The sequence below is a fragment of the Rhopilema esculentum genome, chromosome 18 (genome assembly GCF_057945365.1).
Source record: "Rhopilema esculentum isolate cy_ngs chromosome 18, ASM5794536v1, whole genome shotgun sequence".
NCBI lineage: Eukaryota > Metazoa > Cnidaria > Scyphozoa > Rhizostomeae > Rhizostomatidae > Rhopilema > Rhopilema esculentum.
The window spans coordinates 5107114-5123220 of record NC_142832.1 but is presented as its reverse complement, the minus strand read 5'-3'; the positions used below and the strand labels follow the sequence as shown (position 1 = coordinate 5123220).

The following is a 16107-nucleotide window of genomic DNA, read 5'->3' as shown; positions in this document are numbered from 1 at the left end:
AGATTTCTCTTGTAAGAGCTGTCAAAATCTTTTGGTACTTTGAGAAGCAACATTCAGACAAGGCAGTTCATTTTCGACCAAAAAGAACTTCGTATGATAGAGTAGACGATTCTTAGAAAGATGATCTATACATCAATGACGTTTTTCTCCAAAAAACAATTTAGTTAAAAACAAATTCATCGACTCTCTTAAAAGCAATCAAGATTTGAAATGAAAACGAGGTAAACTGATAATGAGGATTGATTTCCTGATGACTGCAGCAGGATCCCAACAGACCAACAATGAGAGAACGGTGAAAATCATGCATATTTGCAAATAAAACGTATAAATACTTTGCTCACCAGGTGTTTAACACAGGCTGGGTTTGATAAAAAACTTCGTATACAAAGAAACAATAAAATTAAGGACATGAAAATCCTTTGAATGGGGTTACCAAACATTTTCAAGCAAGAATCTTACATTAAAAGCATGGGTTACCAAGTTTTAGCAAGAATTTTTCGACTTTGGTCACATTATTACCATAAGATGAGACACTTAAATGCTTTTTCACAATAAGCCTGTGTGCATGAACATGCCAGTAGATCGTGTTTGACTCTAACCTAAGTTGAACCAAAGTTGAACACGAGTTGAACCATGAAAATTTATAGTCCAGGAATTATGCTTAGCCACTGTTATCTAATAGCAACAGCCGCTGAAGATCATCTTCGCAGGCGATTATATTTGATAAAGCAAACGCATGATTGCCTTAAAAAGCAAACTGTTTTTAAGTGGCATTTAAATATGAATCCAATTGACATTGCATACTTTAGGTACTCGATTGGTATAAGTACAAGCAACTAGGCGAAAGTTTGTGTCGAGATGTTTCATTAGTTCAGCAGCACAGCTTAGGCATTTTCTACATATTGGCCCGTCTAATGCGGGTTATTTCACTCTCTCAATTTTGGCTTGATCTTATGAAATGGCCGACATAAATATGGTAGATGTCAGTGGAATATGATAATTTAAACGTAAATATGATCCTAAACCTGCTTGCTGGCATGAATTCCACATTTATGTTGCTGTAAAAATTGACTTTCTTTTCGTAAAAAGTGGATGTACTTCAATACTTGAAACACTATAAACGCCACAGCGCAAGACATGCTACTTTACTAGCTGATTAGATTGACAGTGAAATTAAAAAAGTATGAAATATCGTAAAGACTTAAGTGAATGCTCAAAGCTTGAAGGTGATATAATGTTTCATGAGGATCTTTTTTAGTTCATTTGTGTCAGGCCTACGCTCAATGTGTCGATATATTTGCTACAAGAACAAACTTTGAAAAAGGGCTGCCAAAAAATGAAATAAACATCAAAAGGGCCACCACAAAGAGGACTTCAACAAAATTAAGGGGCAGTTGACAACTTAAGAATAACGGACTATCGAAGGCATTTTAAATGCTGGATACTTGATAATACTTATATTAAGAGTCAACTCGAGGTTATAGAATAATGGCCTTCCAAGCGCCAATTGGAATATGCTTATACCAGTTCACCAGAAAACGAAACCGCACTCGTTATGTTCAAGGGAGACTGCAGAAGTGGCTATGGTATCATATTGCCGGTAACATAGGAGAGCTGTTTGCTAGGAATTTCATTGCGGAATGGAAACTAGTTTCGACATAGTCACGCCATAATAAGGTAGTAACTGCTTTTTTGAGACACACGTACTTAGCTCGTTCCTTTCACAATGCTGAACCTAGCTCAGGTTAAAAGAGACCAACTTGGTAACACCACATACTAGAGTTTTTTGGTGACGGTAATGGGATCCTGCTGCAGAAAATGAGGCAATTAGCGATATTTTACGGTCTTGTATCGTAATGTTTCATCTCGACCTGACGAATCCTTTCCAACATAAAACACAAAAGTACTGGAATGATCATAACAATTGTTCAAAGGGACCTTAGGCCCTGCATAGGTCAGTTCCAGGCACCCTGTTGATTTCGTAATATAGAACAAAGTCTGAATAAGGCAAGTGTTCGTTTCCCGCACTTAGCGTTCGTTTCCCGCACTTAGCGTTCGTTTCCCGCACTTAGCGTTCGTTTCCCGCGCATAGTGTGTTCGAACAAGAAGAGAATAGTTTCGAAGTAGAATCTTTCACAGCTGTTAAAATCTTTACTTGCAATTCTCCAGCAACCTTGAAAAAAGATTTGATATTTCGAAAGATTGATTAATCATCAAGTATTAAAGTTGATAGGTTGGAAATTAATATAAACTGTAAATTCCTGTTTTTTTTCATGGTTTTTGTCATTCTACTCTGAAATTGCAAGCTTTAAATTGAAATTTTCTATTTGCTTTAAAAAAATATTTATAAATTTGTCATGGCTTCTAGGTTAATTCTTTGCATTGATTTGCCAAAATTGCTTTATTCAAGAGACCAAATTTCCTTCAAGTGAATTAGAATCGATATAGGAAATTTTTTGTCAAAATTCATTTCAGAAATCTACTAAAAATTCAATATTTTCAATCTTCTGGTTTTTCGAGGGAAATTCAAAATATTTTTAAGATGTCAATAAACGTAACTCAAAGAAACAATTCTAACTTACATAATGCTAAACAAATTTTGAAAAATAAATAACTTTGCAAGCAATATTTTGTTTCAACAGCACAGAAAATATTTTTAAGGTCGGTTAAGAAAAATTCTTTCGTAAACATTGTGGGTAATGTTTTGGACACCACTATTTTGACATAAATTGAATATAATATTATCTTTGCTCTTATATACTCAAATTCAAATCGACGTTTGATTATTTTTTTGTCAAAATATACTGGATGACCTTTGGCATTTTTCTCAACATTGTGTTACATGTTTCAAATCATTTAATGCTGTTTGTTTCAAATGACCTATATATGGTTTCTATGATAAACAGCTTTTCCTGAAAATAAAACAGGACAAAGATCAAAGGAAATATATATATATATATAAGTCAAAAGGTAAAGGATAAATGTTACAGGTTAGAGTAGCACACAAAAAAATGTCTTTACCTTTGATAGGTAATAATAATCTTCTTTGACTTTGGTCGAAAAGAGAGAAAGAGGGAAACTTAAGGATATTACATTGAATGCTGCAAAACCTGCTGCCAATAAAGCAAAGTTTTGTAAATGGAAAATGCAAACGTAGCAGGTTGAATTGGAGGTTTTTCAACGTCAGCTTTTGTTATGTTGCAAATACATGATCTCAGGTTGTATATGAACTGATTGAAAATTAGTGTTTGTTCCTTTAACTTGTGCCTTTAAAATGGTTGGGGTTTAAGCGTCAATTTAATCGTAAGAAACAAAAAGTGAGAAGTTTTCACCTTTAAAAAGGAAAAATGCAGCTATAGCTTCTTAAGTGTGCAAATAAAAATGTTGGCTAGAATTTACTGAATCATGGACGACAATGCCCATAAAAACAAAACGCCAAGAAGTCCTGGACGTGCTTAGTTATTTAGGGTAAAACGTCAAATCAAAATAATTTTTCTTGATTTATTTTCAATGAAAAATGTGGGCTTCAGGTAATTTTGTTTGTTGATAAGGTTCACTCACTTTCAATAAAACTGAACCTTGGGTTATACCACTGATTTTTCTGGTGGTTCGAATTTTCAATCAGAAGAACAAAGAACTGGTGTTATTTCAAAGCTTAAACAATGCTCTCGTGGTAGATAGTTTGTTATTAAAACAATAGTTGTATGGGCCAGGTTCAAGGAAATCTTGAAAATTTCATCTAATTGACAACAAATTATCAGATCAGATTAATATCTTTCTTTCCATTTTAAAAAAATCAATAAAGGTTTTTCAGTGAGTGACATTAAATTAAGAATTTCGCTTTTTGGGCAATAGTAAGAATTTGTACTTCCATGAGACGATTTTGGAAATATTGAGAACTTTGTGATTGACATCTAAAAACTGATTTACGCAGTGATGCCAATTTGCACCTCCTTTTTTTTCTTTTTCACACAAACTCTAGTCACAAAACATAAACTTATCATGCAAGTAGCATTTGCAACTGGAAAACACAATTAACTATAAAAAGCAACATATAATGACATAAAAAAAAATAACAAAATATAACCATCGGTTATGGTTGCCAATTATTGATAGTTTACAGTAACTACAATTAATTAACCTTGGTAACCACCAATAACAACCCATAACTACAAAAAACAATCAATAACCACGAGTAGCTAAAACCCTCTTACAAGAGCCCAAGTATCAATGGGGGTGATTTTCCAGAGTCAATGGGAGTGATTTTCCAGAAACATGGTTTTGGAATCCAATTAAAAGATTTGCAAACCCCATAACAAGTAATCTGATGAATCTATATATCCCGGAGCGAAATATCTGTTAAAGTCTTGTGTTTCGTGTGGTATCAGGCTATCATTTATTGTCATCCTAAATTTTGTTTCTCTCAGTCCAAAAACCTTCGCCTAGGTTGTTACAAATTGATTGAACCCTTCTTGAACGCTGTTACCAACTTACATTCAGAAATCAGCTAACGATTATAGTTCTTTAGACTGACAAACTAATATCTATTAAGATATCCACGGTATCACAAAATGGAAACACTGTTTAATTGGACTCTTTGCGTATGTAAACTGTGAAACAACTCTTCTCTTCTTTTTAATAACTTTTGTCATACAACATGAGACATCCAGACCCCACAGCATTGATACTGCCCAGTTTTGAGCTCACATTAGAAAAACTGGAAATTTTGGGCTCACTTAGAATTTACATATCTGAAAATGTTGACCTCACTGATAACAACCGTATAAAGGACTTATGGAAAGGTTCAAGATTTTTGTTGTTTCTTAATGAGTTCCTTTTTTATTTTATTTCAAAGTTCCGTTTAAATTTTGAAACCTATTGGTTTTTTCATATTGACTTTAAATTTCTTATTTCGCAGTATTTAGAAGAAAGGTCATTTTAAAGCATTGCTCATAAGTTCATAATTTGATTTACACATAAAAAGGAATATATAGATGCAACATTTTGTTTCTTTCTTGGAATAGTTTGAAAACTGCTTATTCGCAATACTAGTTTTAAAAGGTACAGACACGATAATTTGTTTAAAATATTCATTTAAATTCACTCATTTTTAAAGTATCTTGTGAATCCTTTGAAAAACCTGATGGTCTCGAAGATAAAAATGAGAGGCATGCTACAATGAAAGCAAAACGTGTCGTTTGATCTCGAGGACCTGTCTGTCGAGCCTATCTTTCGCCAATAAAATATCGACCCAACGTCTTAATCAGCCCTTGACTTTATGAAGCACGTATTTTTGCAATATTTACATACAATGACGCGACATTGTTGATGTACCTTGACCATTTATCTTTACAAGTTTAAGTCACGTAAAAATCTTGCAGGATTTTTAGTTCAAAACAGCTTTGAAGTTACCCCGAGACCGGAATCTAGCCTTTAAGGTGTGACCAGTTGCCGAAATATAAAATAGACACAACAGAAGGGCGAGCTTTGCTAAATCTAACAACAAGCCAGACTGAAAAAACCCCAAACACAAACAAAAACCTAGCACCATGAAAGCCTGAACAAAACGTCTGATTCAAAGACCGAATATTTGATCCTTGGAAACAAATTATCATTCTCTAAACAAAGGTTTATAATAAATATCTATTTATTTTTCTAAACTCAAAAATCAGGAAAACCATAAAAACAAAATAAAATGAACTAGAAGGAGTTTGTACCCTGGGATTAAGAACTGTGAACTTATCAAGCTGAAAAGTAGCAAAATCCAACTTATAACTTTTGGGTCGATGGTTAGAAAAGGTGTTTAGTGGCAAGATAGAAAGATTTGCACGTACAATAAAGTTTAAAAAAGTGTTACTTACCAAGTTTAAAATCTAGAAGCACCATATGAATAGCCAGCATCCCTGCTTTGAGTCTGCCCTGTGCTGGTACAATACGCTTGTTGACTGTCCCTTCCATATGAAGATTGGGAGGTTCCAGATTGGGGCTCAGCGCTTTCATACGGTTTCTGGCCAACTCCATACCCACCTGCGCTGTAGCTGCTCAATGGCTTCTTTTGTGGGCTTGATTCATATGAAGACAGGCCTGGTATCTGTGTTTTAGAACCATAGCTAGCGTATTCATCCTTGCTAGCACCTCCAGCTGCCCCAAACCTGTCTTGTCCAGAGGACTGACTCGACATGCTTCCGGTTGGTCTTGAGCTATAACCAGATGAACCACTCTGGGCGCTCTGTGCCTGTCCTCCATATTGCCAAGATGAGTTGCTGGTCCCATATTGACTGGAACTTTGGTAGCCTTGACTTGTTGCTGCGCCAGTGGAGCTTGGCTGATAATAAGAATCTCCATACTGATTTGACCTGTCACCCTAATAAGAGAAGCTCAAAATTTAGGGGCTTGTAGGTGGAGAAAGGGTAGCATTTGTTTAGGGTTTCGGACACTCTCTGAAATTGGTTTGCAACTGCAAGAACCGTTGTGTGTGTAACTTTACTTTTAAGAATGAAGATAAGTTTATTAGAAACTCTTATTTGATGGATTCAATTTGATAGAAACTTTAAAGGCCATATGAAACAGATTTTTTATTGCTTACTAACGCTGTTTAGTTAATAGAAATAAGTCTAAGAAATCTTGATTCCAAATTTCACTAATATTTTTCTTCAAAAATGACATGTTCTACTGTATATACTGCAAAGACAGCGTTTAAAAACAAAATTAAGAACCCTACAGCTTTGAGAAACTTTATGACTGGCCCTTGCCAGTAGACTATTACGAAAAAGATAGCTTCACAGAATATTTCACTTCGATAAATTACACTTGATAATCGGAATTTTTTTAATCCCCTCCCCCCCAACGTGGGTCGGTGCCCAATTATTCAAGGCCTTAAGTAAGACTGTAAACAAAGATAGCTACCGTCACGCCTTGAGACCCAGAGTAAGACTTCTGCGGTGATGCAGCGCTATATTGAGACGTGGTGTTATAGCTGGTACCAGCTTTTTGGCCTGACTGTGCTTGGTATGGGGACGTTTGGTAATCAATTCTTCGGTCATCATACGAGGCTGGCCTCTGTCCCGTAGGTGCAGACTGAGAGCTGTAGCCATAGCTACTACTGGATGCGGCATAACCTTGATCCCGACTCTGTCTGTCATATGCTGGAGCTTCTGGTCTGTATGACTGATCTTGGTAAGAGCCAGGGCCCCGTCTAGAAATGGAGATTTTAATAAATCAAGAGAATACAAATTAAACATTTATTTTTGCTTTTACTCATTAGCGATGACTAGAGAAATTAGCTCATAAAACCTAAGAAGGAATGTTGCTATACATTGATTCAAATTAAACGAAAGACATCAAGATGGGCAAAATCAAAATCCTTCAACAACCCAGAAGGTTTAAATTTGAATGAATTAAAAAAATTCCAGACTCAAACGTAATTCCACTATAAGTTTTTTGAACAAGAAAGATAAGAGCCGTCTATTGAAAAATCTAAAATAGACTGCCTTAGATTAAAAATATTGTTTAGCTTTTCAAATCCCCCTGACTATCGCCAATTCATTGTAAAACTGATTAAGAAACGATTTCTTCGAATATGAAAATACCGAATAGAAAGCTAACCAAATTTCTTCAAACTACCTTTGGTCAATGCTCTGGCCAGCTCCTACAGCCGATGTCTTGCTTATTTGATCAGACCCCTGCGTGGCAGCACCTGTTCTATAGTTTGTTTCCGGCTCATACTTCGTTTGAGAAGAAGGGTAGTACGCGCTTGATTGATCAGAAACAGGCTTTGTGCTACCATCTGATGAGTAACCTCTTACCGGCCCGGTGCTGTACCCATCAACTTTGGAATACTGCGAGTAACCACTATCAGAGTATCCATAGCCTCTTTGGTAGTCAGAATAACGACCACGTTTGGAATCGTCTATTGAATCATCAGTAGACTCTCTTTTTGTACCACTGGAAGTGTACTGACTAGGCGGTCCGCTTATGTCAGGAACTCTTGAATCTGTACCATATGGATCCTTTGCATAGCCTCTTGCTGATCCTTGTTCATACGTGTCCCGCGAACCTTCTGTGCTGTATCCTACATACTGGTCTGAAGACCTGACACTTGTTGTTCTGCTATCACCATATCTTCCTACTGGAGTTGATGCTTGACTTTGATCATATTGGGATGACGCATATTGACTTGACTCTATGCCACCTCGTGCTGCTCTTTGGTCTGTTCTATAATCTCCATAACCTGAAGACTGATTTCCATGATGATAATCCCTTTTCAACTGGTTATCATTGTAGGCAGAAGCAACATCTGCTTTGACTGGCACTGTAGTGTCAGAAGCCCTGGGAGGAATAGGATCACGCCTGCTGTAGACATCTCTTGAATATCCTGGATCCTCTGGTCTGTAGCCTTGGTCTCTGCTTGACTGATAGCTGTCCCTAAACCGATCAGGATAATCTGAATAACCACCACCTCTACCGCTGTCTGATGGTCGGCTTGATGACATATCTCGGCCAGAACTATTACCTCTTTCACTACCTATCTCACGAGGAGCACCTCTGCTCATTTCAGCTCGCCGTTCTCTGTCCGACTCTGGATATCTACTACCGTCTGAACCTCTACCGAGCTCTCGTCTTTCACTTGATGATGCCCTTTCCACTGGATATCTTTCATAACCACTTCCACGTCTATCGTAACCATCCCTATCAGGATAATTCTTTGATGAATACTGATCATCCCCCCTACCATAATCTCTACTATCTTGATATCCTCTTTTCTCATCACGAAAACCTCTATACCCCTCATCACCAGGGCCCCTCTTATAGGGTGGTTCGTCTCTTCTGTATTCGTCTCTTGGTCTCTCTGGCCTACGGCTTTCTAATTCTTGATCTCCTTCTGAATGCTGCCTCTTTCTGCTGCTCGATATATCACCACTACTCAAAGCATCTTTTCTTCCATATGATGGTGATGGATCTCTGGGACTACTTTGCTGGGAATAACGGTCAATTGGACTGTCACGTGATCCGAACCCTGAAAGAAATCATACTAAATCAACCACAAATGAATAACAAACCTTCAAGGTTGAAGAAACGTCATTGGGCTCTGATAGCTTTTCTTTACATTACTGCTCAATAGACAAACGAACAACTTCTAGCTAACTGCAGATCAAAATTTCACACCAACCTGAATCAATTATCAATATTTTGGACCACACTTTCATGTTTTTTCTACACAATTTGAAATGAGAGCCTGATATCCTCTCTAAGAAGACTGACTGCAACAATAGCAAGAGCCTTCTCATAAAAGAGCTGCCAGGAAGGAGCAATATGTTTTAAAAGATTATCAAAGTACAAAAATGTACTTCCAGTGCGCAATTCGCAGAAACCTACCTCTTGGTGGTGGCATTGTGATTTTTCCATCTCTGCCTATCGGTCTTTCAAGACTTTGGCCTGGTCTTTTTGAACCATCTGCATTTTCTAAGCCTCGCGGTGGTGCATCATTACTCCTTAAGCCACCAGAAGTTGCAGATGATCCACGGGCTACTGGACTTCCTCTTTGAACAGCACTGCCAGCAACTCCACCCTGACTAGATGGACTTTCACGGCTAGCAGAAGCATCAAAACTCCCTGGGCTGGATTGCAATACGTTCGGTGTTGGCAAAAGCCCTTTTCCACCTCCAATATCCTTCGGCTCAGAGGAACCTGGCAATCCCCTCCCAACTGGGGGTGCACCTCTGTTTGCTGGTGCTCCTCTATTAACGGAACCATGGGTTGGCGGTGCTCCCCTTAAACCTGGGGCTCCTCTGCCAGGAGGCATACCCCTACCAGGAGGCATACCCCTGCCAGGAGGCATACCTCTGCCAGGAGGCATACCCCTGCCAGGAGGCATACCCCTTCCTGGTGGTGTACCTCTGCCTACCGGTAAACCCCTACCCCTGAATCCACTTCTGCTTGTTTGTTCATCATTACGGACAGTTGAATCTGATGCAGAATATCTTCTATCTGACGAAGTTCCACCTAATTTTGCGTTATCTTGTGGCATTCCTCTGCCATGTGCTGAACCTCTGGGCGATGGGAAACCTCTAGATACAGGTGACCCTCTTGTCCCAGCGGCCCCTCTAATTGGTGGTGCACCTCTGATTGCTGATGTGCCTCCACTTGTAGGACCACCTCTAGGTGATGGGCCACCTCTAGATGATGGGCTACCTCTAATTGATGGGGACCCTCTTGGTGATGGATTGCCTCTACCAGCTGGAGAACCTCTGACAGCTGGAGCTCCTCTGGCAGCCGGCAGAACACCTCTTGTGGCAGGTGCACCCCTAGAAGCTGGGGAGCCTCTTGTAGCTGGAACGCCCCTAGTGGATGGGGAGCCTCTGGTTGCAGGTCCACCCTTTGTTGCTGGAACACCTCTTGTAGATGGAGTGCCTAAAAATAATTTTCAATTTTAAAGATATCTACCTTGAAAACTCCATACAGATGACGAGTGTATCCTGCTGGTGCTTTTCGCAAGTAAAATGCTTGGAATTAACCTAATGATAACTTTGATGATGAAACAAATAATCGGCTTATTGATTTCAAATTCAAAAATAAATTTGCGCTATTTATGATATAAAGCAATTTATCAGCATTGTTAGCAAATTACCAAAATTCTGCATGCTGGAGAGCTATTTTCACTACAAACAGCTACTCTAAGCTCTATGCTTACAAATTTGTAGTCTTCACCATTGGCTTTTTTCACTTTCTCATTAATTTTTCAAAATGGATTTAATTTATCTTATAATTTTCTTTGAGATTATGTGGTAAAATTTACCACTTAGTCACATTATTCTTACCAAATCATTCCCATAAAACACCACTAAATGGAAAAATCCAAAGTCATTTACTGTTGATTCTAATAGATTAATTATCGCTGATTTTGACAATAAGTTTAACCTTTTTCATTTGGAGATCATAAATAGGGTTTTCGAGAGACTTTTAGGAAAAAAGGTTGTTTGACAAGGATCTGGGGTGAGTGACATATTAAGATTGCAGAGTCAACCTAATAAGAGGGAAGACTGTTAGCACATAAAGTTTGGCAAATGGTGCAAAATGAAGAAGCAGCATGAATACTATAGAATCAAAATGTGCACTTCTATTTTTTTGCATAATTTTTAAAACCACAGATTGTTTGCTCAACCATGGTAGCATGGCATTATTTGGACTGCCATCACACACAAAATACAGTGTTCAGTACTGATGTCTGCATCACTTGCACAACTAGCAAACCCTTATGGGTCAAACAATTCTCAAAATTTTTACAGACCAGGCACATATTGTCAAACAAGAAGTCATATGAAAATTGTAACTTTGAAGCAAAAGTAATTGAAAGATCAATAATTCAAAGTAAAAATTTCAGCATCAAATTCATGGAGGACTCATTCAAGTGGCACTTTAAAAATGGGTTTCAGCTTGTGTGTCAGTTAAACATTGCTCTGACAATCACATCTAAACTTATTACTTCCCCATTCATGATGACATTTTACTCCTAAAAAAGAAAAATTCCTGAGAAAATGAATCAAATCCATACCTTTATTTGCTACTGCGTCCTTTGCTGCTGCTTGACTATTTATTTCAGGGTTTTCTTTTTTTGGTTCCTCCGTCTTCTTTTCTCCTGTTTGGCTGGCTGTCTTTGCATTGGAGGTTGTGGCAGTCACTGTACTTTTCTGCTCTGTCTTATTACTTGTTTGTCCTGGCTGACTGGAGCTTTGAGCATTCTTTGATGACACAGTTTTATCTATGGAAGCATCACTCTTAGGCTTTTGAGCAACTTCCGGTGTTTTGGTTGGTGTGCTTTCTCCAATACTTTTTACTGAAGATGAAGTACTTACAGGAGCAGCACTACCACCTCTTCCTGCTGGGTTACCACTACCACTTGCTGCTCCTCTGGTAGGTGTTGTCGCTCCACGGCCAGCCGGGCTTCCCTTAGAAACTGCAGAGCCTCTTACTGGTGTACCTCCTCTTGATGCTGGAGATCCTCGTGAAGGTGTGGCTCCCCTTCCAGGTGTACCTCTCGAGGCAGGAGCTCCTCTGGCAGTTCCTCTAACAGGTGTTGTTCCTCTTCCAGTAGGGGTTCCTCTAGTCACTGGTGAACTTCTAGTCCCTAGTGAACTTCTAGTCACTGGTGATCCCTTTACAACAGTCCCACCCCTACCTGATGGACTAGCAGTTGTACTTCCAGACTTAACAACAGTGGAATTATTTTCTGTTGATTTTGCACTAGTAGGAACATTATCAGCTTTCTTTTGTCCAGTTTCTTTGTCTGACTTGGTTCCAGTACTTGCTGTGTTGCCACTTCCAATAGCTTCTTTATTGTCACTTGGCTTTGCAGAGTCTTTCTTTGCCTCTGGCTGGCCACTTTCTTTCGCTTTTGTATCTCCACCTGAAGATTTAGGGCCATCTTTCTCTTTATCATTCACCTTGGGAGCGTCTTTCATTTCCTTGGTTTGTTTTTCTGCAGGCTTCTCTTCTTTGTCTACTTTTGCATCCTTGCTTCCCTTAGACTCTTGAGCAGGAGTATCTGTTTTCTTTGTATCTGGAGTCTTACTGGCAGGTCTAATGGTCTGTGACTGTGGCTTTGGAGGTGCCGGATTAGAAGGTGAGTATGGCTGATCAGTTTTTGAAAATGCCACTTTGAGCTCATTTCCATGGAATCTCTATGAGTAAGAAAACAAGAACACAAACCTAACATAACAGAACTGTGTCTTTAACTGTTTATACATGTGCAACATGTTATAGTGGTGCTTTGAGGAGCAGCTGCATGCACAAGACATGCTCTACAACAATGGCTTTTAGTTGGCAAGAAAACAACTGCTAATGGATGACTTTTAGTAGACTACAAAAGTTCTTCTGCTTTTCAAAATTTTGTTTGCTATTAATCTCCATCCATAGAGGGAACTGGCCAGCATATTGTTAAATTTTTTGTGCTACAACATGCCCCAAAAGTCAGAATACAAAGGAAAATGACTTCAGATTCTAACGGTTAATTCATAATTAATGCAAAAACTTTCACACCACCCTAAAAAACTAAAATGATGGTGCTTTAAATGGTTGCATGCATTCTCCCTGCAGCTAACTATTGTGCCAGCCTATGACCTTCTACTGGATTGCTACAGAGTGGTGCTTAGATTTACATACCTGTCCATCCATTGCCTTCTGTGCATATGAAGCTGCCCTCAAATTAAAAAATACTACATAGGCAAATCCTCTGCACTGTCCAGTCATTCTGTCCCTTATCACTGTAACTGTAATAAAGATAAAATCTTTTAATACAGATATGCACTGATAAATCCCTTTATAAACTTCTTGCTGGTTCTACATCATTTATAAGAGGGACTGCTTTAATGAGAACAACCCTAAAATAGTTGTAAATTAAATGAGTGTCCTGGGCACTCAAAATAACTGTCATGTTTAGTCTTTCTTTTAATATCTGATGTGGCTCAAACAGCTAATTAATTCTAGCATGACAATTAATTCTTATGACTGTGAGAAGTGTCAGACAAATCAGCATTTATTGTGTGGTGGTCTACTGAAAAGATTAGCTACTGATAAACTCTTCTTTCATAAATTAGTGATTTATTTTCAAGTTTGCAATGTAGAATGAAAACGGCAAAGAAAGAGCTCTGGATTTAACAAAGTTTCAATATTTCAAATTTGAGGCACTGGGTTGGTTTCCCTTTAACTCTTAGCATAATATGAATGTAGTGGTAGCCCCAATCCATGGATATCCAATTGGAAAAATGTCATCTTTCTAAAAACAGTCTTAAAATATGATTACAGTTTTACTCAAACTAAAAGGTTTCCTATATATAAAAATAATACATAAATAAATTGACACACGCATACAATGTATATGTATTACATTGTGATGAGCATTTGACATATCTTAAGATGCACATTACTAAGTTCAACAAAAAGTCACTAGGTAGGTACAATAGAAATAATGAGTAGACAATCTGGCATTTACTTTTTTGAATTTCCCCAAAGCGATGAAATGCCATTCCAATCATATCCTCATTGATATTTGGGTTGAGGTTACCCACGAACAAGGTTGCAACCATCTTTACAACCTGGAACAGAAAGTAAACAATTTCTTTTCAAGAATATCAAATACAACACTTTTATAAACAAATACACATACAATAAGTATGTATCCATATAAACAAAAAAATTGACATGAAGCAGCAAAGATCAAGGTGTCCAATAAGAACTTGAAAGTACCCAAGCGTAATACTTGGAGAGAAACAAACATGTCTCATTTTTTATCTTTCATCTAATTCAGGTGCAAAATTTACCCTAATTTTATAATAACATGCATTCAAAATGATCGAGGGCTATGTAGTTTCAGACTGTTTCAAGTGTTTCTTAACTACCACACTTTTTCTAAGTTAAGAAGTATCATCATCTTCAAAATTCACTTATCTTTGGGCCCAATTGTGGCACTGGATCAACACTACTCCCATTACTAATCCCAGCCACTACTTCAACCCTGACATTTAACTTTAAATACTTATTTTTGAAAAATTAACTATTACATCTGATATGAACTTTTAGCAGAATTCCTTAATGCTGATATGATACACATAGTCTGTCGCATTATGTCGCACAAGCACCAATCATAGTCATATTAATCAACATTTTTTTCTAAGTTTGAATTACTAATTCTAAGTCTACTTTTGTTTGTGTCTATGCGTTGTTTAGGAATGAATATCTGAGAGAAAAAAACATCAGTTTGCAAAAAACCATTCAATGCAAATTACGAATTTCATGCAATAAAAAATACTTTATTTTTGCATAGTTATAATGCAGTTTAGATTTAGAAAGTACTTCGATCTTATGCCAAGGAACATATGAAAAACAGTTTCACTGTCCAGCTGATCATTTGATATCGAAGCCATTCATAATCCCAATTTTGCAACTTAAAAGTTTTGTCGAGAGGACCTACTTGTAATTACGAACAAAATAAGTAGCATTCGTTTGGATGTGTTAAAAAATAAGAGGCCTTTTTTCATTATAAAAGTTCCAAGCGAGTCGGCACAGCTTTAAGTATCTGTGTAAGTGTAACCACAAAATAGCAGCCATATTTCCTTCGCGTTTAGGCCTATAAACGAAATAGGGTAGCAATTCAATCAAAATTAAATGCATCAAAAACCACTTCAAGTTTTTGGCGAAATTATCATTCTTTTAATGTTGTTAAATATTAAAACCACTAATTTCCATACCCTTTTAATGCTCAAAGTTCTCTTCTGTTCATAACGATTCACGTTCTTTCTTCGTAAACTTTCTTTCAGCACGCAACTGCGCAGGTGTGCATTAGCTAGCCGCGAATTGAAAATTCTCAAAGCGAGAATGTGAATATCCCAGAATGCAATACCTCCCGGGGAATATTTGAAAACATAGAAAATAATTAAATCAGTCGAAAGAAGTAATTTTCAAGTAATGTCCGTATAGAAAGCCACATAAGGATTCTCCTCTAAGGTACCCCATTTTCTGATAGATATTATTTTTAGGCATTCTTCTTTAACAGATTTTAATGTTGTGGAGGTGCAAGTAAGCTAGATTGCTATTTTTGGCAACCTTTGTAGTACATACAAATAAGATACACTAGAGAAATAAATTTGAACTATGGGATTTCAATTCTAAGCTGTACTGTTTTTTGCTTACATGTTTTACGGTTTTCATGTTTTCTTAACTGCAACCATTTCAAAAACTTTCGTCTTAAGGTAACAAGACACTCATTCTTTTATAAGAAACAAAGATCGATGTTGAGTACTCCAGTTTCTTAATGTTCTGGAAATTTCAATACTCATTGTTTCTTAAGAGTTTCTTAATTATGATGTCATGAATGATGTTAAGAAATGTTCGTGATCTTTTTTTCACGTCAAGAGATTCGCTTTCGTTCTGAAGCTGCATTCAGACGTAGAAAGTATCTTTTTATCCCTTGTATCTTAACTTCTAGGCCAACAGGGCAATCTTGTTCTTGGATTTTACAAAATTTTTTGCTTCGAGTACTGAAGTTTTTTAATTTTTTTTGACTTTCCAGTACTCGTTTCTTATAGCCAATTTCTTAAAAATGAGTGTATTTAT

The 16107-nt window shown here is 37.3% G+C and overlaps 1 protein-coding gene across 1 annotated transcript; it reads right to left on the bottom strand.

Annotated features, from left to right (window-relative positions):
• Positions 1–94: 94 nt before the first annotated feature.
• Positions 95–15357, bottom strand: LOC135696586 (uncharacterized). Its single transcript, XM_065216024.2, has 9 exons — positions 15243–15357; positions 13988–14090; positions 13159–13265; positions 11552–12677; positions 9376–10410; positions 7624–9016; positions 6907–7195; positions 5862–6364; positions 95–2173 (listed from the first exon to the last, which is right to left on the bottom strand). Exons 2-8 carry the CDS (start codon positions 14079–14081, stop codon positions 5867–5869), a joined length of 4542 nt encoding a protein of 1513 aa, XP_065072096.2. The 5' UTR covers positions 14082–14090; positions 15243–15357; the 3' UTR covers positions 95–2173; positions 5862–5866.
• Positions 15358–16107: the final 750 nt, after the last annotated feature.